General features: G+C 40.8%; 1 protein-coding gene across 1 annotated transcript; it reads left to right on the top strand.

Moving 5' to 3' along the window:
• The first annotated feature begins 251 nt into the window (after positions 1–251).
• On the top strand, positions 252–26,165 carry LOC309689057 (ankyrin repeat domain-containing protein 13C). Its single transcript, XM_082505203.1, has 13 exons — positions 252–868; positions 2,493–2,534; positions 8,959–9,063; positions 13,703–13,788; positions 15,998–16,043; positions 16,927–16,993; positions 18,237–18,381; positions 18,813–18,944; positions 19,823–19,984; positions 22,994–23,073; positions 23,260–23,358; positions 23,543–23,643; positions 23,760–26,165. The coding sequence occupies exons 1-13, from the start codon at positions 481–483 to the stop codon at positions 23,888–23,890; spliced, it is 1,584 nt and encodes a 527-aa protein (XP_082361329.1). The 5' UTR covers positions 252–480; the 3' UTR covers positions 23,891–26,165.
• Positions 26,166–26,335: the final 170 nt, after the last annotated feature.

The raw sequence follows: 26,335 nt of genomic DNA, 5'->3' as shown, positions 1-26,335 counted from the left end.
GGCTCTTATATGGCTCTTAAATTTGGACTCAACTCAAATACATGAGTAAAATAATAGAAAACGTGTTTATTTTACACTACTGTAGGCTGTGTTTTGATAAAATAGGAGCGGCTTCAGTGAGTGGCCGGTAATAACCTTTCCCAAACTCTCGCGATAATACGAGCCGGAAGATATCAGCCGAAGCGTTCGTACTAGTCAACTGGAGCCGCTTATGTTGTACTGCAGCCGTCGACAGTTTGGGGCGGTAGGAGGAGAGTGGACTGTTTGTTTTCATAAGAGACCGGCAGGAGGGGGGTGCTACTTTTTCGTCCTCGAGCAAACTGTGGTTTTTGTGTGTCCGTGGGAGAAGTAAGTGTTTTCATGTTGTGCAGTTTCCAGTGTTTGCGCGAAGACTTCCAACTGGCGAATCGCATCAGTTCGCCCGGAGGGTCATCGTCAGCGACGACACCCTCTGCTCCGTCAGCGTCGACCGTTTAGAAAATGACCGGAGAGAAGGTCCGCTCCCTGCGCAAGGACCACAGGCCGAGCAAAGACGAGGACTTACTGGAGCCCGACGAAGAGGCTGCGACCGGGACGTTTACATCCTCCAGGACGAACAACAAGAGCAGAGCGAGTAAAATCTTCAGCAACCACAAGTTAATCAAGTCTTCATCCACACAACAACAACAGCAGCAGCAGAACCAACAGTCGCAGATTAATGCTAACACCAACACACTGTCAACATCCGATGTTATCGATGACAACAACAAAAACCCCATTATCCGAACTGGGCAGGACTTTCCGGTGCACGAATGTGTATTTAAGGGAGATGTCCGACGACTGTCTTCGCTCATACGGACGCAGAATATCGCCCAGAAAGACGTCCATGGTGAGTTTAACAACTGCTCATCTCAGCTGCCTTTAAAAAGCCCACAATGAACTGCCAATTTCAAGGTCCAGTGAAGCTTAGTTTTAGCTAATAGGCCATCATTCTCCGGCAGCATTAGATGTAGGCGAGGTTTCTTGTTGCCAAGGCCCAGATAACTGATGTCCAAATTGAGGAGCAGTTTAATGTCAATACCCTGTAATTTCTTCAAATTCACTTCTTTCAAGCCTGCATAAGGAAAGGTCCCAGCGGCCTTTCAGTCCACATTTCAAATTTATCACATATTCCTTGTGACATGAGTCATCTTTAAACACCGGGTGATAAGTTGGTTCAGGGCCCTATGGCTAACGCATCAAGGCGTGTTGTGCGAAACTTTGGGATTCCCGGACTTGACTGCAATTCATCTGCAAGGCAAAGTCTGTTCAGATAACGCCACATTTTCCAAATCAACGCATTCTTAACTGACAGATCTACAGCGAAGGGTTGTTCCGGTTCGCATGTAAAGAAAAAAGGATGGGCTGTGCTTACTGTCAGCTCTGGAATGTGTTCTGTCCTCAAAACACTGACATGCTGTAATGAAACAACGTAGCAGAAGGGGAGGGCATTTACTCTGGTGATGCTGAAGAATCTGAACTTGTTAAGCCTTTTTGCCTTCTCGGTTGATGGTTACCTGGGCTCAGTATCTTGAATTCGTGGCTTTATTCCCATAAATTTTTAGCTTCTAGTGGATATAAGTTGAAGCTGGACCATCAAATCACTGAAGTAAGGCAGGCTTTGTTTGATATGTTTATTAACACTATTATATTTCATCCATTCACTTTGCTGTTTTGTTATGATTTTTTTTCCAGAAAACTTGTTGCTTAAAGAAATACCTTTTTAAACAATTGTTTTCCACTTGCTTGTGGGAGGGAGGAAATAGTCCCAGTGAATCCAGACAATACTTTCGTAACACTGCGTTGTTGATGAGTTAAAATGCAGCTTGTTTACAGATTAAACTTCATTTACGTCAGCTGATTTTGGATTGGTGCTTTAAAAAATATCAGTGGTTTATTTGAAACTGTCAACAGTGGTGGCTGTAAGTGAACTCAGACCTCATATACACAGAAAAAAATCTTTCTGTTGTTCATCACAGCGTCCCTTGTGATTTTTAGCTGAACCCCAGCTTTGGCACATTTCCCCATATTTACCCCACGTTGTTTTTGGATGCGTGCCTACCTCCGTCTTCCTCTGTAAGGGAGAGCCTGAAGGAGCTGGTCCTACAGTTTGGCCAGATAGTAGGTAGAGGCTTTTGCACACCTGCCACAAATATCATTTCTCTCTTGAATGATTACCATGTAACACATACATTGTGTCTGTTAGCAGGCCATGTGCCTGCCTCTGAAATGTAGCTTGCTTTGTGGTGCAGTTGGGTAGTAATCAGTGGTATTGCCATCATGGTAGGAGAAGGCACAGTGAGCACAGACTTACCATATCATTTGGAGTTTAGCAAAGGCTGCCTCCCAGATTAAACATCTAATTCACTCCAGCTGTGACAGCCCTAAAGGCAAAATGCTCTTCGAAGTCTCTCGCTTGTTTTTGTTATTCTTAAATGCAGTACACAAATTCTGTTTTTTTCCCCTTTCTTCAGGAAACACACCGCTGCATCTTGCTGTCATGATGGGACATAAAGGTGAGTAGTGTTGAAACATTCACCTCCACGTGCTTTATTTTGGTTTCTCTCCTTGTCTCCGTCTCCGTGGCTTTTTAAACACGCCTCTCTGTAGGCCCGTGCATCTTTTGTTTGTGTGTGTTTCAGTTTATTTCCCTCCCTTTGTGTGTGCATTTGCCAGGCTAAGCACCACCAGACATTTGTCACAGATCACCACATAGATCCCAGAAGGCAAGATGCTCATGCATGAATAAAGAGGTTGTGTTAATGGATTTTCTCCTGGTCAAAATCACGATGGAACAAGAGACCTTTCCTTCTTTATCTGTTAAGAGCGGGTTTTCTTTTCTCCCCAACTTTATAGATTCACAAAGGATTATCAGATCATATTTAATCAGTGAGTACTGGATAATGATGATAGTGCAAGAATCAGGCCCCTCTCAGTATTTAAAGTCTCATTCTGATTGATGTAACACTGCTGGCTCGAAAGACTTTAACTTTGAAGCTGGCACAGGAGGTAATTAGTTGAGATAAGCGATGTAATTTTCAGTGCCTATAATATTTGCTTAGTCTGTTATTTTTAGTTACCTGCCAGTGTCTCTCACCAAAGAGGTTACTTTGGTTTTGTGATCGGTTCGAATTGGCTTGTGAAAAAGAGGTGAACGTGTTTCAGAGGCTACAACAATGTGTATTTTCTCAGAATGTTGAACATATAACAAATTGCACATTAATGAGATCTGGGCGTCTTAGAATAACTGTGAGTTAAGAGTATATAATGAATATGTCATGATGTATCAAGGCAATGTAGGAATCTTACATGAGTTTGTTTTTAGAATGAATTGCTCTGGCTGGACTGAAAGCATCCACATAAAACATTAAAACGCTGTCCCTTCAAGACTCAATGCCTGCATTTTAATATGACAAGGAAACATCAGAACATGCTTCTGAAAAATTAATTTAGCCTTTTTTGCAGTCAGCTCCTGATCAACCATTCAGGCATAGGGTTACCCGTGCTGCACATTGTCATTTGTGGTGTTTGTCACTGAAGCACGGGTTTCGATTGATTTCACATTCGCACAGCTCAATTTCTGTCAGTGTGATGGCTCTGCCACTACCTACTGGTAATTCAGATAGCAGAGTACCGAAGTGTTGTCGTGGACGGGATGCCATGGAATTGATTTTGCTAATGAGGTTGCCTGTCTCTTGCCTGAGCTGCTGCCTGGTCCTCTAGGGATGCTCAGGCCAGACGGGCTGAAGGCTACAGCATGAGATCACAGCCTGGGTGTGGCTGGCCTGTTGGGATGCAGAGGACAAGGCTCTCTTTGTTTCTGGCTTTTCTGCATATATGTCCGCCATTGTGGTAATGACAGTTGTGCATATCAGCAGTCTACTGTCTGATCGTTTGCATGACTGGAATAGTTGCACAGGTGAAATATCTAACGTAAAAGACGAAGAAAATCCAAAGCAGAGCATAATGCAGTCCTGAAAGCTGATGTCATTGTCAGAGGAGTAAGACAGTTTGTCTGGATTCTGCTTCCTGTCATGTGCCTGGAAAGTAAACTCTTTCTTTTTTGTTTCTTTCTTTTTTTGTTTCATTTGTCTAATGGGTGTGAATGAAAGATAAAATGGTGAGATTCTAAAAATGGCTTTGAAAGATACAGTTCCAGTGAGTGTTTGACATTAGTGGGCCACCCTGGCTGGAAAAAAATACTCTAAAGTGGCACACACATGCTCATTTTAAGATTTTGATTAAAATAGTGCATTTGAGTCAAACAGGAAAAGAAAATTTCCTGTTTGACTCAAATCCACAATTGCAAATGTTGCTGAGTATGTAAATAATGGTTAAAAAAAAAAAGCCAGATCAACATTTAAAATGTACTCAGACTTAGTCAAAACTGTAGGGTGAAGGTAGGGAGCTTTAACAGCAATCGGATCCTGTTGACAGAAGCCTCATCTGCAGCCAGTGCACAGCAAGTAGCATTAGATAAGTGCTTTACATCACCATCCTGCTCCCTCACTCATGAGTTGAATGCGACTCAAGCAGGACGTCTGTGCAGCAGATGCACGTGCAATCAGCCCAGCAGCCCACAAGGAGTTTTCCTTTATCAGTGCTCGCACAAGTGCATATTAGATCGAACAAGACAGCAAACGGTGGCTAATAACAAGCAGCCTAAATGTCATTTTATCCAGTTAGCTAACTTTGTTTATATTTAAAACACTAAATACACACACAGCAATACATTATAGCCATTTTGTATAGAAGCTATGCTGCCCAAATTGGGACAAGTGATCCCAAATTTGTCATGATTTGATCATGGTTATCTAAAATTCAATTTCATTTTATTTATATAGCGCCAAATTACCGCAGCAGTAACCTCAAGATGCTCTTATATTCCAAGGTAGAGACTGTAATACACAGAAAACAACCTCTTTTGAGCAAGTACTTGGCAACAGTGGGAAGAAGAAACGGGAAGAACCCTCCAGCAGAACCAGTAGGTTGGGAGTGATGGGAGGAAGGCAGGACAAAAACACACTGTGGAATAGATCCAGTGGAAGAGATTCACAATAACTAAGGATGAAATGCAAAATGGTGTGTGTAAGCTCATAGTGAGTGAAGAAGAAACAGCCATCATGGAAAGCCCACAGCACCCTAGGCCTATTGCAGCATAACTAAGGGAGGATTCAGGGTCAACTGATCCAGTCCTAACTCTATGCTTTATCAAAAAAGGAAAGTTTTAAGCCTAATCTCATACCAAATATCAAATATCATACCAAATATTCTTGGACAAGATACTAACTCCGATGCATTAATCGGAGTGTGAATATTTGTGAATGTTAGAAAGCACTTGCATAGAAAAAGCATAGAAAAAAAGTGCTTGTATGAGTGGATGAATGAGGTAAGTTGCATAAAGCGCTTTGTGTGCTCAGTGTTTACCATTTGAGAGGGGCCTGCTTTTAAATATCCTAGGAACCACCAACCAAATAAACTGGCAGTCTTTGACCAAAGTGGATGATTGGGTGGGTATGGTGCTGTGAGGTTTTTAAGATAGGATGGGGCCTGATTATTCAAGACCTTGTATCTTGTGAGAAGGATTTTAAATTTGATTCTGGATTTAAGAGGGAGCCTATGAAGAGAAGTATGGGTCAAATATTCTCTCTCTTTCTAGTCTGCTGCAGCATTTTGGATCAATTGCAGGCTTTTCGGAGAGTTTCTGGACACTGATAAAAATGAATTCGGAAGTGAAAATTCTTGAATGATGGACAGAAAACAAAGCATAACTGATTTATTTGAGTAATTTAGTTAAACTACTTCTGATAACTAAATACTAATCAAAACATTATTGTATTAAAATTTAATTTGTTAGGAATCTTGTGGAAAAATCTGATGTTCAGGTCACAGAATTATCAGGTAAGATACTTTTGGAGAGAGCCAAAGGAAATAAAAAAGGGGTGGGTGTGTCTGTCTGTGTCCTTGACTCTGTAGTGACCAGTGAAAGATAAAACAGTATCTGTTTGTCTCCACCTGAGCACCATGTCCATGATAATGTGTAAATCGATATTACTTTGTTACGATAAGAAAACAGAACTCTCGGCTGTTCCAAAAGTTTGACTTGTTACTCATTCCTGAGAGAAATGCAAGTCTTTGATATCTCTGAAAGCGCCTCTGTGGATGTAGCTGCCATGTTGCTGTGTGTGTCTTTCTGAGAAAATGTTTGATGGTTGATTATGAAACTGTCCTTGAAACTAAATGGTGGCGTGCCACACACAGGCACATGCCACCTTCATCCTGACCTGCTTTTAAACCGATCCTCATTTGCTGCTGTTTGAAGCCATTTAATCTACAGCCATGGCTCAATATCATAGCTCAGTCTTTACTTAACTGTTGGTAACAACTTGAATGCGTCACAAATGCTATTATTTCACCAATAAGAGCAAACAGGAGACAAGTGCTTGAAACGGGAATTACAAATGTTTGCCTGGATGTTCAAGTTTAAACAAACACTTTAGTCAGTGGAATAGCCACGTGTCTTTGCTGTTAGTCACATTTGATACATAAAGCCTTCATTATCTCAACATGATGTAGCTACAATTGTGCTGTGATGTCCCGCTTACCTCACAGGTAATGGAAATGTATCAGAGTCGATCTTCGAATAGCAACTGTTTGTAATTTTTATCTTAAAGTGCGAGGCGATTAACTTAGTTTCTGCATTTAATTCACATCATAAACAACTGACATAGAACTCAAGTGTTGTGTGCCTTTAAAACAAAAGTGTATCCATGATGCCACACTATACGCTTGCATCTGAAACACAAAACTCAGACCAGAAGCTTGAAGGTGTGGGGCTCAGGACACACGGCCTGGCTGTTCTCCTCGTGGTTATATAATGCATGTCTGCTAAATGTTGTCGTTATCATTACACAATCGTTGGATTTAGCAGAGGGATATATAGGTCAGAGCCTTGAGGAAATGCAAAGCTTACATCAGAAAGCATGCTCTTGTCCGTTTGTTTGCCTGTGTTGCCTCCATATCAACTTCTGTTATCAGCGACTGAGTCCCGGAGCTGGGTGACAGTTTGAACTAACATGTAAAGACTGGGCTTTGCTGTAATGTTGCATTATTCATTCACTTTTCAGCTATCTTCCTGTTACCAATGCAGCTATTTTAATTCATTCAAGCATGCGATATGAACAGTATTAGTCAATCTTTTTGAAGTGGTCAGCTTTTGGACAGCGTTCGGCATCAAGCAGAAATTTACCAAGAAAATCCATTAAAGCCAGTAATGAGCCAAGTCTTTGAAACTCTGCATCACTGGTGTGACCATAATGACTTCCCAGCGCCGCGTCTCTGTTCATCTCGATTTTCTTTGCCATGCTCCCATCTTGATGTCTGCTGTACTATACACAACTGGTGTTACTGTTAATTGCTTATGAGGAGAATGTAGCCTAACTGTTTGAACTGGTTGATGTCACATCTTGCCCTTTTTATTTCTGTAACTACACTCCTGGGAGAGACGTGCTTCTCTTTGTTGTGTGGTTAATGCGTCTAATAAGGAAGAGTTTCAGATTGTATTGCCCTCCGTCATTAAGACTTTGTGTTACCCTCTTTCTCATTAATGAAACATGGGGAGTATGTAAATCAAATTCAAATTTTATTTGTCACGTACACAGTCATACAATGTATATGGTGCATGTGGTTTTGTGATGTATTTGATAGCTGTTATTATCTATGCAAAAAAAACAAGTCAGGAGGATTTGAATGAGTTCACGTGATACACCCATGACTAAAAAGACCGGTCGAGCAAATGTAACTTCTGGCTCCAACAAGCAAAGGCCCCACATATGCACTCAGCAGCGGACCATTAGCACTTAGCCCCTGCTTAGCATTTGTAGGACTGTGACTTTTCGGGCCAGTGCTGGGACAGAGCTGTACAGATGCCAACATTTTAATGAGTGATGTCACAACAAAACTGACAGCTGAGCCGGAACAACAGGCTTCAGTTGTGGCTGGCTGTAGTTTGTTGACACGCTGCCCGGAGAGCAGAGGGATTTTATGCTGCACTTACTGCTGATCTCACCATAGAAAAGAGACGAAGCTCTTTGGCTGTTTTCCAGGTGTTAGAATTCAAGCACCGCTCGGAGGGTGACTACATAGTACCAAGGGATGTCTTTTCCTTTAGCTCAAAATTTAGTTCGTTAATTTAAAGCAATGCAGGACAAAAAAAAAAAAGAAAAAGGAAAGATTCCAAGTCTTGCATAAGTGTAGGTCCCATATGGCTTTTTGGTTAAAGTTCTATACACAAACTAGCCCTCTGGACACCCTGGATACATTGTGAGAAATGTGCTCTATGTAACCGATGACACCTGTACTGCAGAGTAGTCAGTTTGAAGTAAACACATCAGATAAAACTTGCAGAGCAGGAGAAGTAAAGCTGTTTAACTTTGCATCTCATTTTTGTTCGGTTCCTCTGTGGTTTGAAAATCGAACACATGACTAGAGCTGGACGCAGGGTTTTTCTTCTGTGTATTAAGCAGTCACCATAAAAAATATCAATGTAGTTTTTTTTTTTAAAGTTTTTATTGTTTTGTTTTCAGCATATATTGTATTATGTGTTTGCTTCATATTAATAGGATGTAAAATGAAGATACATAAAAAAACATACCCCAAAGCACCTTTTACTTCTGTGGATTTTTATTATTAGTTACTGGAACATTAATTTCCTAATATCTATGACTATGAAGTTTGGGTGCTGTCACATTTTCAGACTATTTCTGGTCAGGAAATCATCCTTCAGCCCGTTGTCAAGTCAAGATGCCAAACTGAAATCTATTAGGTCTGTGGTACTGCTAGTGAGTCGTGTGTTAGGCACATTCCTGGTGGCTTTTTGGGTTTTCAGTTTGTCCTTCTGTTTGTCTTTTGGTGTTTAGTGATTAACTGTCCTCCTTGCAGAGTGTGCCCATCTGCTGCTGGCCCACAATGCACCAGTGAAGGTGAAGAACGCTCAGGGATGGAGCCCCCTCGCCGAGGCCATTAGCTACGGAGACCGACAGATGAGTAAGTATCTCTGACTCGCTGAGTAGCTGGCTTTGCTCAATAAAACACTCACGCAGAGGTTTGAAACTGATGTTGGTCAGTGAACTCGTTTACTAAAGCGAGGCATCAGGCTTGCACCAGTGGGAGAAGGCAAGAGAGAGAAGTTTTCATCAACAGATATAAATCAACAAACGGCTCTGCACATTCTTCCACGCGGCCGCCTCGCAGTGAGGCCACCACACCGGCCTGGCTCTTTTGTCCCTCAGAGGGGGGCATTCCTCAAGGCCCTCTGGCTTTTGTATTCCAGTGAAAAGCAATTCATTAGATATTTCCCTCAGTCCTGATAGGCTGATTATGCTCAAGCCCATATCACACGTGTTTTTGTCCCACGTTTCATAATGGCCCAAAAGTTTGTTTTGAAACAGTGAGAATGTTTTGTATTATTTCACTGTCACGAGTACCTGTGGCACTGTACAAAAAGTCACGTTAGATTTTTTGTAATGACTGAGGGAGAATGGATTGAATGACAGCTGTTACAGTTTTGCTAGTACCGTAGTGCTCTGCTAGTGAGAATTTCACCTGCAATCTATTTAGAGCTTTTGATGCCAGAAACAGGAAGGCTTGAGGTTTGTTCACTGTGGTGGGGTCTGTAGCTGTGGTGAATGCATTAAAAGTATTTTACAACCCTTCACTACTGCTACAGAACTACCAGGTTAGGTGTTGATTGGCCCACTTCATTCTCAGCTATTGGAACATCTCAAGTACAGCATTCGGATTTTACATATAAGTTAATAAGTTCCAGTTAAAAAATGACTTTGCTAACCTAGTACATGTTGATACATGAATGAAAGAGCTTGCTCTTTCATTCATGTATCCACACAGCCACTTCGCACCAATGTTACGTCATAAACGGAAGCAGCTTTAAGTTCCTCCATCGACTGCTTCCTCTAATGAACTGACTCAAAGTATGTCTGTTGACTGAAACCTCTAATGAACTCTAATGACATTTCATCTTACAGCTGGCAGGTTTCTTGTGCAGGTGACCATGCAGGTACATGTTGCAGTAAGGTTTTAAAGAAAGGTGTAGCTCTCTATTCTCTGCTCAACATTCATTCCCCGTATGTTGTTGCGACACAGTGCGTTTGTTACCCGGGTGTGTGGCTTTCCGTTTGAACGAGGAGACAAAATGTGGCTCAGAAATAGTTTTTGTCATGTGTTTGGTTCAGAAAGAGCTATTTCAGTCCTCGCTTGCCTCTGCCACACAGCTGTGTTGTCAGCTTCAGGGACTTGTTCAAAGAGAGTTTCAGTCATATTACTGTATGTGAGGCAGGGAGCTGCTTTTTCATGTGGGTGTCAGGCAGTAATGGTCTCACTAGCCTGAATAAACAACCAGACTTGGCAAGAAAAGTTTAAGTTGAAGAAGTTTGGCTTAAGAAGATCCTTTTCTCTTTCTGTGTCTTTGTAATAAGCTTGAGTTTAGATTTTTCTCACATGTTTTCTTCCTGTATTCAAAATTTATAGAGCTATTAGGAGTCACTTATAAATATCCACGATTAAGGCATTAGAATAGATTAGAATTAGAATAACTCATGATTCATCAAGTCATACATACACAAGATCACTTCATAATAGAATTAGTGCCAACAATCAGCAGCATTCATACATACAGAATAGAAATGCATCACAGCGTCTTATTTTTCTGTATACTAATTGCTTTTGGCTGAAATAATCCCTGACTATTAAATCACCCTGAGGGCACAAGTTCAACATCAAATAATCACTAACTGGCTTTCTTGTAGATAGAATCATCGTTATCCATAAAATTCATCTTCTTATCAGTATATGTTGCAGTATATGCTATTAATGTTATGGTGTTATATGTTATAGTGCATGTGTGAATCAAAACAAGGCAGCATTCAGTAACAAATGAGGAGATTTATATTACTCCTCCAACCTGTGCAGAAGAGTCAGGGTTAGAATTCCTGTAAAAGTAAAGGCACCAACAACACTATCACCAGCATATTTGAACATTTTCAGTTGGATAATTTTTATTTCTGAATATTATTATCTTGATTGACTGACTGAATGATATTTTACATTTTGCTTTTTCGGGTGATATGTGTGGCATTAGAAGGAAGAAAAGTTGTTTTTTGTTTTTTTATTAAGGCCATAGCAAAGCAAACGAATTCTTAAATGTTATTTTCTTATTTATTAATTATAAGCTGCCATAGTTTTATTTTAGCTTGTAACTAGTGAATTTTTCTACATTTATTTGCAAACAAAGGTTTGTTTATAGCCTCACTGTAACCTCACTGACAAATTAATGTAGAGCAAAATTATTGTGCATATAAAAATATGACAGCACAGGCTGCAGGGATAAAGAACAACAGAATTCTGTTTCAGCTTGTAATTATTTGTTATGTCTAAAAATTACATTTTCCTGATATGATTCAGAGCGTTTAAATGAAACTAAATTGAATCAAGCTCCCTGCATGTGATATGTCATCTTCAGTTAACTCGGCCGTTTGAGTTAGCTTGCAAAATTTGTCGACCTCGGTGAGTTTTCGCATCCATTTAATATTCTGGCCTGTGTCATTTTGAACTTTTCCCACATTCTTGGAGACCTGCCAGCAGCAGCCCTCCACCTGCGTATCTTGTTAAATAGTTGCCCTTTGTGGTAATGTAAAAGCAAGTTTTTTGTCTTGACTCTGTCTCTTTTTATTAGTGTGGAGGTGAAACTGCTGAGATCACTCGACTAATTAGTGCCAGCAAAGTGCCCCGATCAGTATCTCGGTGAATTAGTGCCAGCGTGGAGAGTCAGTTGGGTTTAGTGTTGAAACGGCCCGCATTGGTTTCTCAGTCTGTGTTGGCTGGGTGGTCTGTGACCAGATGGTGAGATTTTACTCCCTTCCTTGTCCTGCTGCGAGGCGGTGAGGATCAGGAGGAGCCCCATCCAGAGCTTGTCTACACTCATTAGGCAGCCAGGCCACAAAGACACCCTCATCCTGTAGTTGTGTCTGTGCCGGCTGGCGCATGTGCGTTCCTGTGCTCTCATTTGGCCTAGTTTTACCGTTGAGTCCTCTGCCCCTCTGTGCTGCTGCACGGGGAGCACCAGTTAGACAATATGAACAACATGTTTGTGTATGTTGACTCGCCACGTGGACATGGAGGAGGGCACAGGAGATGGTCAGGCTGATGACTATGCCATATGGGCACTGCTGCTTTTAGTCCTATTAAAATGTAGGACGGGCGGGTTCTCAGTGGCCAAACATATCCCCCCCTTTTTTTTTCATAACTGCTTCCATGACTTAATCACTGGAATAGTTGTTGTCATTTATTCCCTTCATGGCTTCGTCAAAAGCACCACAGTTATGTTAGTGAGCAACTGATGCTCCCACTCCCTAATAAGCATCACATAACATCTAAATAGTTGTTGTAAATTTGCGTGGAACCGTTTTCTTTTGCACAAGTCTCCTGCAGCCAGTGCTGCAGAACGCTTGTTAATGTGACCCATCATGGCTAAAAGCCCCCTGTGAGCGTTCCTCTCCCCTAGTTCGTTAAGGAGGTTAAAGGAGTTGCTCATTAACAGGCAGCTCTGTATCTGCCATTGCTGCTCCCTTTGAACTTCCTGGAACGGTTTGATCCCTGCAGGCTATGCATCAGGGTTGGTTGGATGATGCTGGGAGTGCCCCATTTGGCTCCAGGAAGCTGGTAAATCTCAGTAAAAATTGCTGTAGCCTGTAGCACTTTTTTTTTTCATTGTTGACATGATTCGCTTAGAGAAACCGTTAAGTACACAGTATTTCCTGTACGTTTAAAAACGTCTTGCCCTAAACTTTAACCTTACCAATATTGCAGGTCTGCCCTTTGCTGTGCAGCATAAAAACAGATGGTATGATATTTTTGGGCATGAAAGAAGCACAGTATCTGTCATTCTGATCACCACCTGTAATTTTAAATAAAACTGACGATGTTCTGCAAGGCACTCAGATTGTGGGAAATCTTGAAAGATGCCCATATGGAAGTGAAGCCCAGCACCCTTAATTTTAGAAATGTTCAAGTAATCATGATTAACCTCCGAGGACCTGGCGTCCACATATGTGGACATCACATTTTGGGTTATTTAGACCAAAATACTCAATTTTGCTCTACAAGGGCCTGATATCCACTTATGAGGACATTATACTGCTACTGTTACTCAAAATTTTAAACGAATATGCTCATATGTGGCTCTTATTTTTCTTAAAAACAAAAATAAATTTAAAAAAAAAATCTGGCAATTTTTCGTTTTTACATTCATCGGGCCCCAATGTGACCAAATTTCAAAGAGAAATTAAAAATGCTGCTGTGGAAGAGTTCGGGTTAAGGACAGCCTGTCTTTCAGGGAGTGTGGAGAAAATGGTCAGATTTGCCAAAACATGGTTGTTAAACTTTTTTTTTTTTTTTTAAACATGGTTGATCAACTCACCGTAGAATATTTATTAAGTTTAGCAGTGGGATCGGATCCAGTAAAACAGGGTTATAAAAAATATTCATGGCAAAAAGTAATGTGCCATCCAATAACCTTAAATTAAACTTTGATATGTTTTTGTATAGAAAAAGCTGGTGTGTCACTTTTTTTCTCTTCTGTTTTTCTGCTCATCTTTCCGTGCGCTCTCAGTCACAGCGCTGCTGAGGAAGCTGAAGCAGCAGTCCAGGGAGAGCGTGGAGGACAAGAGGCCCAAACTGCTGAAAGCCCTCAAAGAGGTAACGTAGTCCTAAAGTCCTGCTAGAAGCCAGTTTTGCCACTCTGCACCCAACTTTGGCAGCCTCTTTTTGTTTTGTTTTGTTTTTTGTTTTTTGGCCGCTATTTTGAAGCCTCTGCCCTGAACGAACTGAGTTGGAGCCGTAACTTTATTTTAAATACTCAATGGACTATTAAAAAAATACATTTGCTCAAATTAAGTTTTAAAAAGTCTTTTTACCTTCAAGTTATACTTCTACAGCTTCATAATGGCTAATTCCAGAGTGCTGACACCATCGATGACTCTCACCAGAGCACTAATGTCATGCTAATTAATTCAGTAAACCAATAAAACCAGCCCTTTTTTTTTTTTTATTGTAACAAATAGATATGCCTGCCACTACACAGATGAAATTGCAGTGAGTCTCTGCTTTGCATTTGTGTCGGTTAAACCACAGGATTTTTCGAGTACCATTTCTCTCTTTTATAATGTCTCTGATAGTCCTTGCTGCTCCTGACCCTTTGATGGGATATCTTGTTTTATGGTCATCAGATCTTTTTACCTGTCAGAGTGCTCTCATTCAATTCTGTCCTGTTTCTTTTCCTTTCACTGGGATCTATTCTGCAAGCACAGCCTTAGCACATGTCAGGGGTAGACATTTGTTCAAACACAAGTAAGAGAAACAAGACACTGCAGACCGACTCAGAGAGTATTAGAAAACGTGCGCACGGGTGAATGCCTCTGAGAAGACACACACACCGAGTGCAGGCTCGGTTGCTTTATTTATAGTGAAAGTAAGTTACATAGTACTTCCTCTTTTAACAGAAAGGGGAGAGGTCAGGCATTATCTCAGCTTATCTGACCTTGCACACATACACTGAAAATAACAATGCAGAAGTATATCATGCTTATCTGACATCACACACTGAGGTAAGGAATGCATTATGTTCTCTTTAACAATAAGCTTGGTTATGTGAAAATATATGAACACACAAAATATAAGGCACACTTGATTATATTGTATTTATAGAGATTTGGTTATATTGTATAATGTAGAAAATCTCTTGACAGCACACCTCATTCAGGTTTGTCATTCACAAATTACTGTCATTGCAATGAGCCAGGAAGGACGCATACACACAAATTATCAGATGGTGCGAGTAGAAGATCTTGATGCTCTTGTGACCGCGTGGTATGACATCATATGTACAAACTGTAAACATGTAACTAGTCGCAGACATGTTGATCAGGGTGAAATGATCCCTTTAGCTTTGTTGGTCTCTTGTGCCTTTTTATATCACTTTTAAATACATTCTGTAAATGTTTAGACATAGACAGACTGGCATACATGTTTATCAGAGTAAGAACCTTTTTCAATGTTGCTGTGGTGTTATTGCTAAACATGAAGTTATGTAGCCAAACTGTAGGCGTTAATCATTTAGAGATTTTGGCCTCGAGGTCAGCTGTGCAGTAATGCTGAGGAAATCAAGAACAGGACACGAGCAAATAAAACTCTGCGTTTTATCGTGTTTAAAGAGGTTATACCACTTCACCTGACCTTCCTCCCTCACTGTAAAAGTTTTAAAGTCTCAAGTACTTGACAGACCTCGAAGGCTGTATTTTCCCTGAAATGATGAGAGCGGCGATTTTCTTGTGTCATCATCTCTCTGAGATTATAAAGCTCTGGGAAGTGATGATCCTCGGCCAGCCTGACATCATTGCTGACGTGTGGATTGAGACCACCGATCGTAGCGGTGATCCAAGCCTTACAAGATAATTAGACTGTACTGAGGTGGGGTTTGCTATGTAAAGAAGCAGAGGCTCAGTTATACTTTCATGTAAAGTGAAACGCTGGCGTGCTACTTTTATAATCTCATTAAATAAAACCAAATATGGTGTCCAAGTCTGTGGTTTAATTTATTTTTCTGTTGCATAGAGCTCGCTATGTCACTATTGTTACAGTGGGTGAATTGTTCTGTCACTATCAAAACCATCGTCCTCGTGGTGTAACTCAGTAGGAGTACTATTTATTTTTGAGTATTTTTAATAATTTATTTATTTTCAATCTGGTGGCTGTGAGGCACAGAGAGGGTAGGGAAGTTGGAGAGTGTTGAGAGACAGACTCTGACATTGTGGGTTTCCGGCCTTTTCATCAGATCTGTGGAATAATAATCAGCAGTAGAAACACGTAGCCTCACTCCTTATTGATTTTTCTTTATCTGTGTTCACAGCTCGGAGACTTTTACTTGGAGCTTCACTGGGACTTCCAAAGTTGGGGTGAGTCAAGTTTCTCTGTCTGCTCTCCTTTGACAGTTTCTCAGATTTGATCCACTGTGGAAATGAATCACATGTCATTGTTCTGAAAAACGAACACTAAGGAATCTCAGGGAGAAGAACAGACTTAGTGTTCAGGTGGTTACGGATGGATTACCGTGTATCATGAGGGACGTTGAGTGACGTCAAGCTGAAAATGACGGTGCCTGTTTGAAATGAGCCAATACGCCTTCCTTTAAAATGGATGTCTCACCTTTAATGATCTAATACATCAGGTAAAACATAACAGCGGACCTCACAGATGGAGCACGGTGTGTGGCGATAGACGAAATGCCTTCACTAGAGCTCAAGCATCAGCATTTGCTTAGCTTGCAGACCAAACCCAGGACTGTAGGCCTGGGCTGATTTCTGTGTACTCAGTGTGTCTTTGTGAATTATTGACAAGGTGAATAGGGTTATGTAATACACACGTGATGGTAACAAAATGTAAAATGGTTACATAAGGATATATTTTTGCCAGTTGAGATGGTGTAATAGTGAAAGTTATATTTTTAAGGTTTGTGTGCTCGGAGAACAACACAGACTTGTATCAGATGCACATCTTGCTTATTGACTGGTCTTTATTTTCTGTTGTTGTTTTTGTTAATGCGCAACTATTCTTCTGTACTTTGGAGCAGCAAGTAGAGTATCATGCCTTCAGTTACTTAATACGATAGGGACTGTGAGTTATTAAATATTTAGCTGTTGAACTACTTCTGGTATGTGGCACTCTAGTTTCCAGGTTTATATGCCACCAAAGCTTTGAAATCTGCAGTTTTTTTTCCTCAAATGTGCTTTCTAAATTTAGACGTTTTACACACCCTTACTGTATCTTTTCATGTTGCAGTGCCTTTGCTCTCCAGAATCCTGCCTTCAGATGCCTGCAAGATCTACAAACAAGGCATCAACATCAGGCAAGTCCTGTCAACAAATGTTCATTTAAATAGCATTCTGACATTTCAAAACTCAGAGTCACTTCTCAAGCTGCCTGTTAAAGTAAACCAGAAGATGTAAGCCCTGCCATATTAAACATTTCCCAGAGAAAGCCTGCTCTTCGTGCACTTTGTTTTTAAGGCTTGCTGGTTTATTTGTAACTGCTGCTGTACACAGCATCCACTCGTCTTTCTTTTCTCTACTTCCAGTTTCTCAGTTTTGTTAACTAGAGTGTGAAATCAGCGCCTGCAGTATGAGCAGTACGAGGAAGCCGAACAGCGATCCCTCTGTGCGCACAACTCTTCCTTCTGTTTCGCTTTAAATCACAGTCTCATAGATGAAGCTACTGTACAGTCTACTGTGCTGAGTAGCTCACTTACAAAGAGCATCAGCAGAAATTCATCACACCCTGACACATGCTGACGCAGTCTCAACAGTGAATCTACAGTAGGAATATATGCCGCTGTGCTCCAGCGCCTTTCAGGCAAAAATCCAACGCTATGCAGGCTTGAGGGCTGGCTTCCACATTTACAGCATATGCACATAGATTTTCATACATATATGACAAATCCTGCCACCCCTTTATCACGCACGTAAACCTATGCCTCTATGTTTGGGTTTATATCAGCACAGTCTATTTGAGGATTGAATTGAGTTTGTAAAAGTGTGTGTGCGCGCGCGCGCGTGTGTGTGCGTCTTCACTCTTCCTTATGAGGTAACCTTGATGTGGAGCTTGTCATTATTCTGTGAAACCGCTCCTGGCTGTCTAATTTGGTATTCAAAATGCCCTCTTATTATGCCAGAGTTGTAGGGAGAAAAAGGGAGAGCGAGAGACGGAGCGGGTGAAAGGAAAAAAACTGTCACAGCAAGTTCATTTACATACCAGCTCCACGCTGTGTCAGGCCTATCATACCTACCCGTAGCACCTACCGCTTTGTGTGCATTCTTCTCAAGCAGATCACTTATTCTCTTTGCCGTCACGCTTTATTTCAGGACTACCCACTCTGACAACACAAAGAAAATTTTGAAAAGTGCTGTTGGACTCCCGTGGCAGTGATTACCATACACATTGTCTCCGACCTTTCAAAAGTGTAACATCGAGCACAGTTTTGTCTTCGCTCACAGTTTTGACACGGTTGTGCTGCTGGCCTGAAAAGTTAACTTGAGCTCACAATAATTCTGACTTTTGTCTCCTCTGTGTATGTTCACGATGTGTTTATGCAGACTGGATACAACCCTGATAGACTTCACTGACATGAAATGCCAGCGGGGTGACCTCAGTTTCATCTTTAACGGCAATGCTATTCCCTCAGAGTCTTTTGTTGTGCTGGATAATGAACAGAAAGTCTACCAGCGGATACACCATGAGGTGTGTGAAACCCTTGGGGCCCTTTAATTTGTGATGTCTGTTAAGAACAAAGCAGCATATTTAAAGTTTTGTCATTGACTTGAAAAATGCAGGTTTGTGATTCTACAGTGAAGACAACTAAATCTAAAGTTGTTTAGTTGTGTTTAAGTAAATTATATAACAGTGTCCCTACATATTTTGGTATTTCTTATGTCTAGCAGGAATATTTGACCTGATGACAGCACTAGACCAAAGGTCAGGGCATCTAAATGTTAACAGATGTAACCCTCTGGGAAACTACAACAGTTCAACATCTTGTGCAAACACTTCAGAAAGAGTTGGAGGAACCGACTGACATCATTGTTTCCAACACTAGGATGTGGCTGTTCAGTGTTCACTATGCATGATGCATAATGATGTGCTATATTTATTTATTTATTGTACACTTTAAGGAGTCGGAGATGGAAACAGAAGAAGAAGTGGATATTCTGATGAGCAGCGACGTGTACTCCGCCACACTGTCCACCAAATCCATCACGTTCTCTAGGGCGCAGACTGGTTGGCTGTTCAGGGAAGACAAGACGGTGGGTGTCATTTGTCAGCTTTTAGAAACTCTGCTCTGACTGTGGACCTTCAGGGACTTTTAAAAGTTTAAGACATAACGACTGTAGTCAACTTTTGAACCCAGTTCTTGTACTTTATAACTCAGTTGACTGGGATAGCTGGTGAAATTAAACTTTACTTATGGTTTCACAGATATATCAGTGTGTAACGTGACATTGATTGCAATATCTCATTTTTAGGTTGTTGTGTTTTTTTGTTTTGTTTTTGACTGTTTTCTTTAAAAAAAACGGACCTGAAAAGAACATCAGCAGCCTTTAGACCGGATCTGAAGCCTGATCGATATGAGATTTTAATACCATGTATTTGATGATCATCAGATATATGGACGGATACCAAAACCTTTTTTTTTTCTTCCAGACACATGAGACATAAACAGATTTTGCTAATGTTGTTAAGTGTGTGTATTTATGAGTCCTTACTATAATAATAAGACGATGGCCTTGTTTTGCCGACGGGGAAATTTGAGCGTTCGGTGGTAAACTATTCAGTGTTAATTCATAACAAAGGTGTTTTTCTTCTTTAGCTTCATCGTTTTTATTTATTGGCAATTTCAAATTCCAGTGCCAACATATCATATTTCCTGTTGTAACCCCCACACCAGGAAGGAAAGGCAGTAAATACATCAGAGAGGCAGTGATGACCCCAGGAAGGGAGCTCAGGTGACAGGATTGGGGTTCAAAACAACACAGACAAATCTGGCAGTGTGGAGTTAGTGACTGAAATATGACAGTATTGCTTTTTGCCCTCTCAATCCTTTGTCCTTTTGACTTCTGTTCGAAAGGGAAATTGGTCAGTCTGTGGCAGGGGGGAACTTATCTAACTGTTTATTAATCTCCAGGAGCGCGTGGGAAACTTTCTGGCCGATTTCTACTCTGTGAACGGCCTGGTGCTCGAGTCCAGGAAGAGGAGAGAGCATCTGAGCGAGGAGGACATCTTGAGGAACAAAGCCATCATGGAGAGTCTGAGCAAAGGAGGGAACCTCATAGAGCAGAACTTTGAGGTGAGCATCACTGACATGAATAAAGATTTATGTGTCTTTGTTTGATAACTTCACAAACCAAAAAAACAAAAACAGTCTTCCTGTGGTTATGCCTATTTTATGTGCAGTTGAAGTCCTGTTTTGAAGCTTTAACTTTAGCATTATAGCATCACATGTCAATTCTTTAGAGCCAACCTTCAGCATATTTAGACGAGAGGTTGGATTGATAAGTTATGAGCTATGGCCAAAAAGCTGCTTAGCTATCTGCATCCATATTATTAGGCACAGAGTTATGGAGTGCTATGCAACATTCCAGTTCAAGTTTATTTATATTGCAGCAGCACACAATAACAGTCATCAAATGAACTAGTGTCCTGCTAGAATCCAGCAGACTTCTTGGACAGACTGTAAAGTTAACCGCACATCAAGCCAAAACACACAAGCACTACAATCATAGTCGGGAGGTCCAGTTCAGTGACTTGAATTTGGAGACATGAAGTCTGGCAGACAGCTACCAGCTGCAGCTGCCTGTAACGGCATCCAGGCGTCCTTCAAAGTGGTCGTGCTCCCAATAATTCAAACTTTAGGTCCTGATAAGATTTAAATAGGTGAGTTAAGTACATTTTAACAAAGACCTCTCGCTTATGAAAAGGGAAGTGGAGACCAAAGGTTTGTGGTAGTAAACTGAAGTTAGGTGCTTAACATCTGAATCTGTGAAGGGTGACTCTGTTTGGGCCAGGAAATGCAGTTTTTATCACTAAACGTTTGTCACCATACTTCTTTTAACCTTTTTTATTTCTACAGGGAGATACAGTGCTGCAGGTTTGATGGGCACTGAAATGTACTTAATTTACATTTCTCTAGTTCATTTTCCCACAGGTTCTCATTCAGCAGTGAAGTTAAAGTCGTTAAATTTGTGTTACAGTTTTTTTTCTTTAACTTGGGTCAGTTTGTTCTAACATGAATCCTCGAGTGCACCTGTGTATCAAGTGCACCTGTACACCTCCAGCACTTTGTCGATAAACATTGTCTTTACTTATACCTGCAGCGTAACCACCAGTCCAATCCTGAAACTGTCCTGTCCCGCTGGAACATTGGGGTAGGACACGAGCCTCTCAGACAAAATAAACCTCACAGTACTCCTCACCCCCGTGTCCATACAAAGATAAATCCTACAGAAACGGACCCTGTCGAGCCACTTTGTATGGTTTATTGAAAAATTCCTGACTGGATCCCCACTAATGTTCCTTTTGATGTTTTTATTTGTTTGAAGACAGAATGAACAAATGCCCCTGAGCCACTCTGCATGGATTCAAATTCTACCACTGCCCCCCAGTGGTGAAAGCTACTAAGCTGTTCATCGCTCACCCACCATCCCCTCACTATAGTATGTTCGAGAGGAAGCCGTAAACACAACCACTCTGTGAACATAAAGCCTCTCGACACACAATGGACGCTCACGGCTTTTTGTTCTGTTTTTGACCGTCCTGTGTTCTGTGTTGGGCTTTGTTTCATCAAAGTGTTCTCTGTTGTCTGTCAGAACTTTGTGCTGATGTGAATTGGTGCCTGCTCTTGTTTAAAGTGGGGGGGAAAACAGTTTGAAGGGATATCATTTTTTGTTTTAGTTTTGATGTGAAAATAGTCTCGCCTCCACACCTGTGGAAAATGATACATGGGAAGTGGATGAGATAAGCAGCTGCTGTGACGCAACGGTGTTTACTACAGCAGGAGAGAACAAGTCAGTCTGTGGACGCAGGCAGAGCGTGGGAGGCTTTGGAATAGAGCTGGACACTATTGATCGCACAGATGAAAGCTAACCCCCCCCTCCCGGTGCCGTGGAATGATGGGGGAGCAGGTCCGGCATGCCAGCAGATCAAGGTCTCCACAGCCTGTGTGTACTCTGTCCTCATCACAACAATGTGCCAGGCCTGGTACACAGTGTGAGAGAGGACATAATAAGGCTGCACACCTTATGTCAGCCATCTCTTGGCACAGAGGTGTCTCGTCATCCAGAACCTGTTTTCAGATTCTTCTGCCCTAGTTGTCGTACTCAACCACAGCTTACAAAACAGAGATCGGCTGGTTTAATAGTGATTTAAAAAAAAATCTGAACTCTGGCAGAGCAGGGAGCTAATATTTAGGAATAGCAGACTGTCAAAGCACCTCGTAGTTCAGAGTCATCCAGAACAGATCGTCCAATCTTAATATGAACTGACACCGAAGAAGAACATTAAATCAAGAAGGCCAAGCGCCAAACGTTTTCCAATTTTTTGTTTTTAAAAAAAAAATTATTTCTTTTGAAGAAAGTTGTCTTTGATCCTTCGTTGCTCGTGGGGAGAGTCACTCACTTCAGCTGATAAAAATGATCTGGTGAATGAATCTGATACGGCAGCGTTACAGCTGAATTTCAACAAAGCTTAACATTTGAAGGCTGTTTACTGTGCAGCTCCTGTTTATTCAGTTAAGATCACTGGTTCACACAGTTGTTATCAACCATGAACAATAACATAGAATCTAATTTCAAGGCCGGCACAACAGCATCAACAGCTCTCCTTCTCCTCCTTCTTCTTCTCTGTGACCGTTTGTGACGCTCACCCGCTGAATTAACTAAAGATTTAACATCACTGAATCAGGACTTTCTAGATTAAGTTTGGTTGATTCCCGCTTTTAGTAATTACTGATTTAGCTTTAATACTATGCTAACATTTAGCTTATTATATAAAGTTACTTTGCTGTTGTTGGATGGCTGTTAATTATGTCAGCATAAAAGTATACTGCTTAGTGATGCGCTGGGGCCCTCTAGTGGCATGTGCCGTGTATGTCATTGCTCTGCGGGGAAAAATTAAAGGTGTGTAGGTAAACACTAATGTTGATATAAAAGTAATGACAAAAAACATCTGTATGTCACAACTTAGATCAGTTTTAACATTTTTTTTGTTAGTTTCACTCACTGTTTTTAAGTGTGACCTTTCAGTATTTTACACTTTAGCCTAACCATGACCTTTTTTTAATCTCTTTTCTGACTTTTAGCCAGCAAGAAGGCAATCTCTAACCCCCCCGTCACCCAACACTATATCCTGGGAAGAATACATCACGGCTGACAATGGAAAGTAGGTGTCTGAAGTGTTTGGGAATAAATAAAGCAGGAATCTCTACGTGTGCCAAATGCAATATTCACATAGGTTGATGTTTTAGTTACTGGAAGAACACTGGTAGTTTTCCATGTCTGCATTAATGAGCTGTGAGCTCTTCCTGACTGAACTGCCTTCATCGTGGGATAAAATTTTCTGTCTCAGAGCTCCTCATCTAGGAAGAGAGCTGGTGTGCAAGGAGAGCAAGAAAAACTTCAAAGCCACAATAGCCATGAGTCAAGACTTCCCTCTGAGCATCGAATCGTAAGTCTTCATTTAAGCTGCCCTCCAGATGGTTATTAAAAAGCAGGCAGCATCATTTTCTATTGGTATTTTCAGGCTTGTTTAGTGGGGATAAAGGGGGAAATTATTCATTCATTGAGACCTAAATGCTTTAGTAAAATAGACTTTGTTTTTGTTTGTTGATTTGGGTTCTCGTGTCCCTCAGGTTACTGAATGTTCTGGAAGTGATTGCACCCTTCAAGCACTTTAATAAACTCAGGGAGTTTGTTCAGATGAAGCTCCCCCCTGGCTTTCCCGTCAAGCTCGGTAAGCAGAGTTTTATATGGTGTTGCAAACAGTAGTCTGCTGATTGATGTTCATGACTTTTTCGTGTGATGTGTTCTTCATGTCATCCATATAATTGTGCTCTCGGCTCCCCGCAGACATCCCCGTGTTTCCTACGATCACGGCCACGGTGACGTTTCAGGAGTTTCGCTACGATGAGTTTGATGAATCCATTTTTAGCATTCCCAATGATTATAAAGAAGACCCTAGCCGCTTCCCCGACCTTTAACCTCACACACTGGACACTGAACCGCAAACAAGCAACGAGGCAACATTATGCTACAGAGGGTACTTTTTGAATTTAAGAAACAAAACAAAAAACATGAGGAATAAAAACTGTGTTTTGCGACTACCCCTCGCCCGCCCCGACTCTGAATACAGACGGCGACCAGACAGCCTAACACACCTAAATTTAAATCGGAGGTAGCGGGTTGTTCGACATCTCCTCGTGTCGCAGGTTTGAACTTTACCTTTTAGATTTGATTCGATGCAGCGTCCGAGGCAGGAAGCGCAGGTGACTGTGAGAATCTCATCAGTGAAGGGGCATTGGAGTTAATATGAGAAACAACACAGCAGGTGAATTTTCTGTATATTCAGTACGAGTATGAAAAACAGCAGCTCAGCTGATGCTTTGTATTTAAGTATGTAAGTAATGTTCATAAAGGGACTGTTTTAAACTGATGTGTAGTTAAAGCACTGAGTGACTGTGAGAGACGCTGGAGAGGAATTCCACTTGAAATTGATTTTGAGATCAATTTTTCACTTTTCAAAACACTCGTGAAAAATCATCAGCCTTTTTTTAAAAAATATTTTATGATCTTACATTTATTAAATTACATATCATAATTTATGTCCTAATCTATGTTACAGGCCTGTGTAAGAACTCTATTAAAGAACACACTAGACTATTCCTATTTAATGATTAAGGATGAAATGTAAATGTCCAAAGGGGTCGAATTATTACTAAAAAAGTGTTACTTAAAAAAAAAAAAAAAAAGGATTATAACGGCCATGTTAAGTAAACAAGAAAGTGAAAGGTCTGTTATTTTAATTTGGATGTAAGTTTGAAATGCCAAGAATAAGCTTGACATTTGACTCAACGATATTCTTGGGATGTGAGGTTAATTTAATTAGTTTTTTCTTAAGGTGGCCTTTAATAATCCTTTGAGAAGTTTGTTTTGCATAAAGCTGAGTACTTTTTGTAGATAAAAGTCCTTAAAAAAATCAGTTTTCCGTAGAATTCCACTTTAACTGTGCACATTTTTAACGTGTGTGTGTGTGCGTGCGTGTGCGCGTGCGTGTGTGTGTGTGTGTGTGTGTGTGTGTGTGTGTGTGTGTGAGCGATGATTTTTACTGGCACAGAGTCAGTGAATATTTGAGGCACTATTTGGATCCACTACACCTACTCGCCTTCCAGCTGACTTCTTAGACTCATGTTGTGAAGCTGAATCTTTAAACCTGCATTTGAAATATTAACTTTTAATGGCGGCAGTGGTAGCGATGCTGCAGATTTTAATGGTACTGCGAAGTCTGAGCGACAGGGCAGTGTAAGTTAGGCTAACCCAGCCTTTTGTTTTTTACTTCATCAGATTGTTTTGTTGTTCTTTTTTAACTGTGTAACCAACCGCACAGTTGTGCTAAAAGAGGAACTCTGGGGATTGTACAGTGAGCAGGTGTCTGGGAATCAGTAAGTACAGCATTCATGCCCCTTTTTTTTCTTACACTTAACAAAAATCAGGCATTTCCACCGCACACTATAGAAATACATGTTCAGTTATTGATTTGTCTTTTACTTTTTTTTATTCCTACGTGTTTATGGGTTTCAGACATCCTCTGCAAAAAGAAGAGTTGTGTAATGTTTTTTATTTTTATGCATCATGTGACATAATTTGAGACTGTTGGTTTGTAAATGGTGGGAGTTGCTTTTTTTGTACATACTTATGTTGCTTTAACAAGAAAAAAAAAAGAATCTCTTAATTGTTTTGTTGGATTTTTTTCTTTCTACTCCCTGGAGATGTGTGGAACCAATAACCTGTCAGCTGTGTGAAGAAGCTCAATATCAGTCTGTAGGAAGGAAGGAAGGAAGGGTTTAACTCTAAGGAGTCTTCGTAGGTGCTGCTATGGTTCATGAGCTCTTAATGTTGATACAGACAGCTTTCTGTGGGATGTTGCTATTGTACTGGTGGCTCAGAGTTGTTCAGCATCCTAATCATTGAAACACCGTGCTTACATATGCATATTTAGTATGATAACCAAATGCAGTTTGACTTTTCACATTCCATAGTACAGGCAGGCGCAGCTAGTGGAAGTGTGCCTCTTCACTGACATAATGCTTTACATTTATTTGATGCTCCTTCCCGAATTCAGCTGATTGGATTTGACATGTTTTCTGTAGGAAATGATTCATCCATGTCTAAATGTCAGTTGTACAGCAAAAACTGTTGTATAAGTCTGCGACACTATTTTCATATAAAATGTACCGAAATAAAAAGCCACATATCTAATGTTTGCACTCTTGTGTTTTTTCTAACTTGGTCATATTAAAACATGCGTGGCACGGATACGACACCTCATCTGGGTATCCTTTTATTCTGAGCTCGTTCTGGGGCATCCTACACTTCCTCTTCTCTTTTTCTTTTTTAACCTTTGTGGGTTTATAAGTCTTTATTTTGCG

Source organism: Aulonocara stuartgranti (genome assembly GCF_965226115.1).
Source record: "Aulonocara stuartgranti genome assembly, chromosome: 15".
NCBI lineage: Eukaryota > Metazoa > Chordata > Actinopteri > Cichliformes > Cichlidae > Aulonocara > Aulonocara stuartgranti.
This window is presented reverse-complemented; position numbering and strand designations above follow the sequence as displayed.

Excerpts from the sequence above, each read along its gene's own strand:
- LOC309689057 (XM_082505203.1), top strand. The coding sequence starts at position 481 with ATGACCGGAGAGAAGGTCCGCTCCCTGCGCAAGGACCACAGGCCGAGC. Across the intron at positions 18,382-18,812 it reads ACCAGCGGATACACCATGAG|GAGTCGGAGATGGAAACAGA; the intron begins GTGTGTGAAACC and ends GTACACTTTAAG. Across the intron at positions 23,074-23,259 it reads ATCACGGCTGACAATGGAAA|AGCTCCTCATCTAGGAAGAG; the intron begins GTAGGTGTCTGA and ends TTTCTGTCTCAG.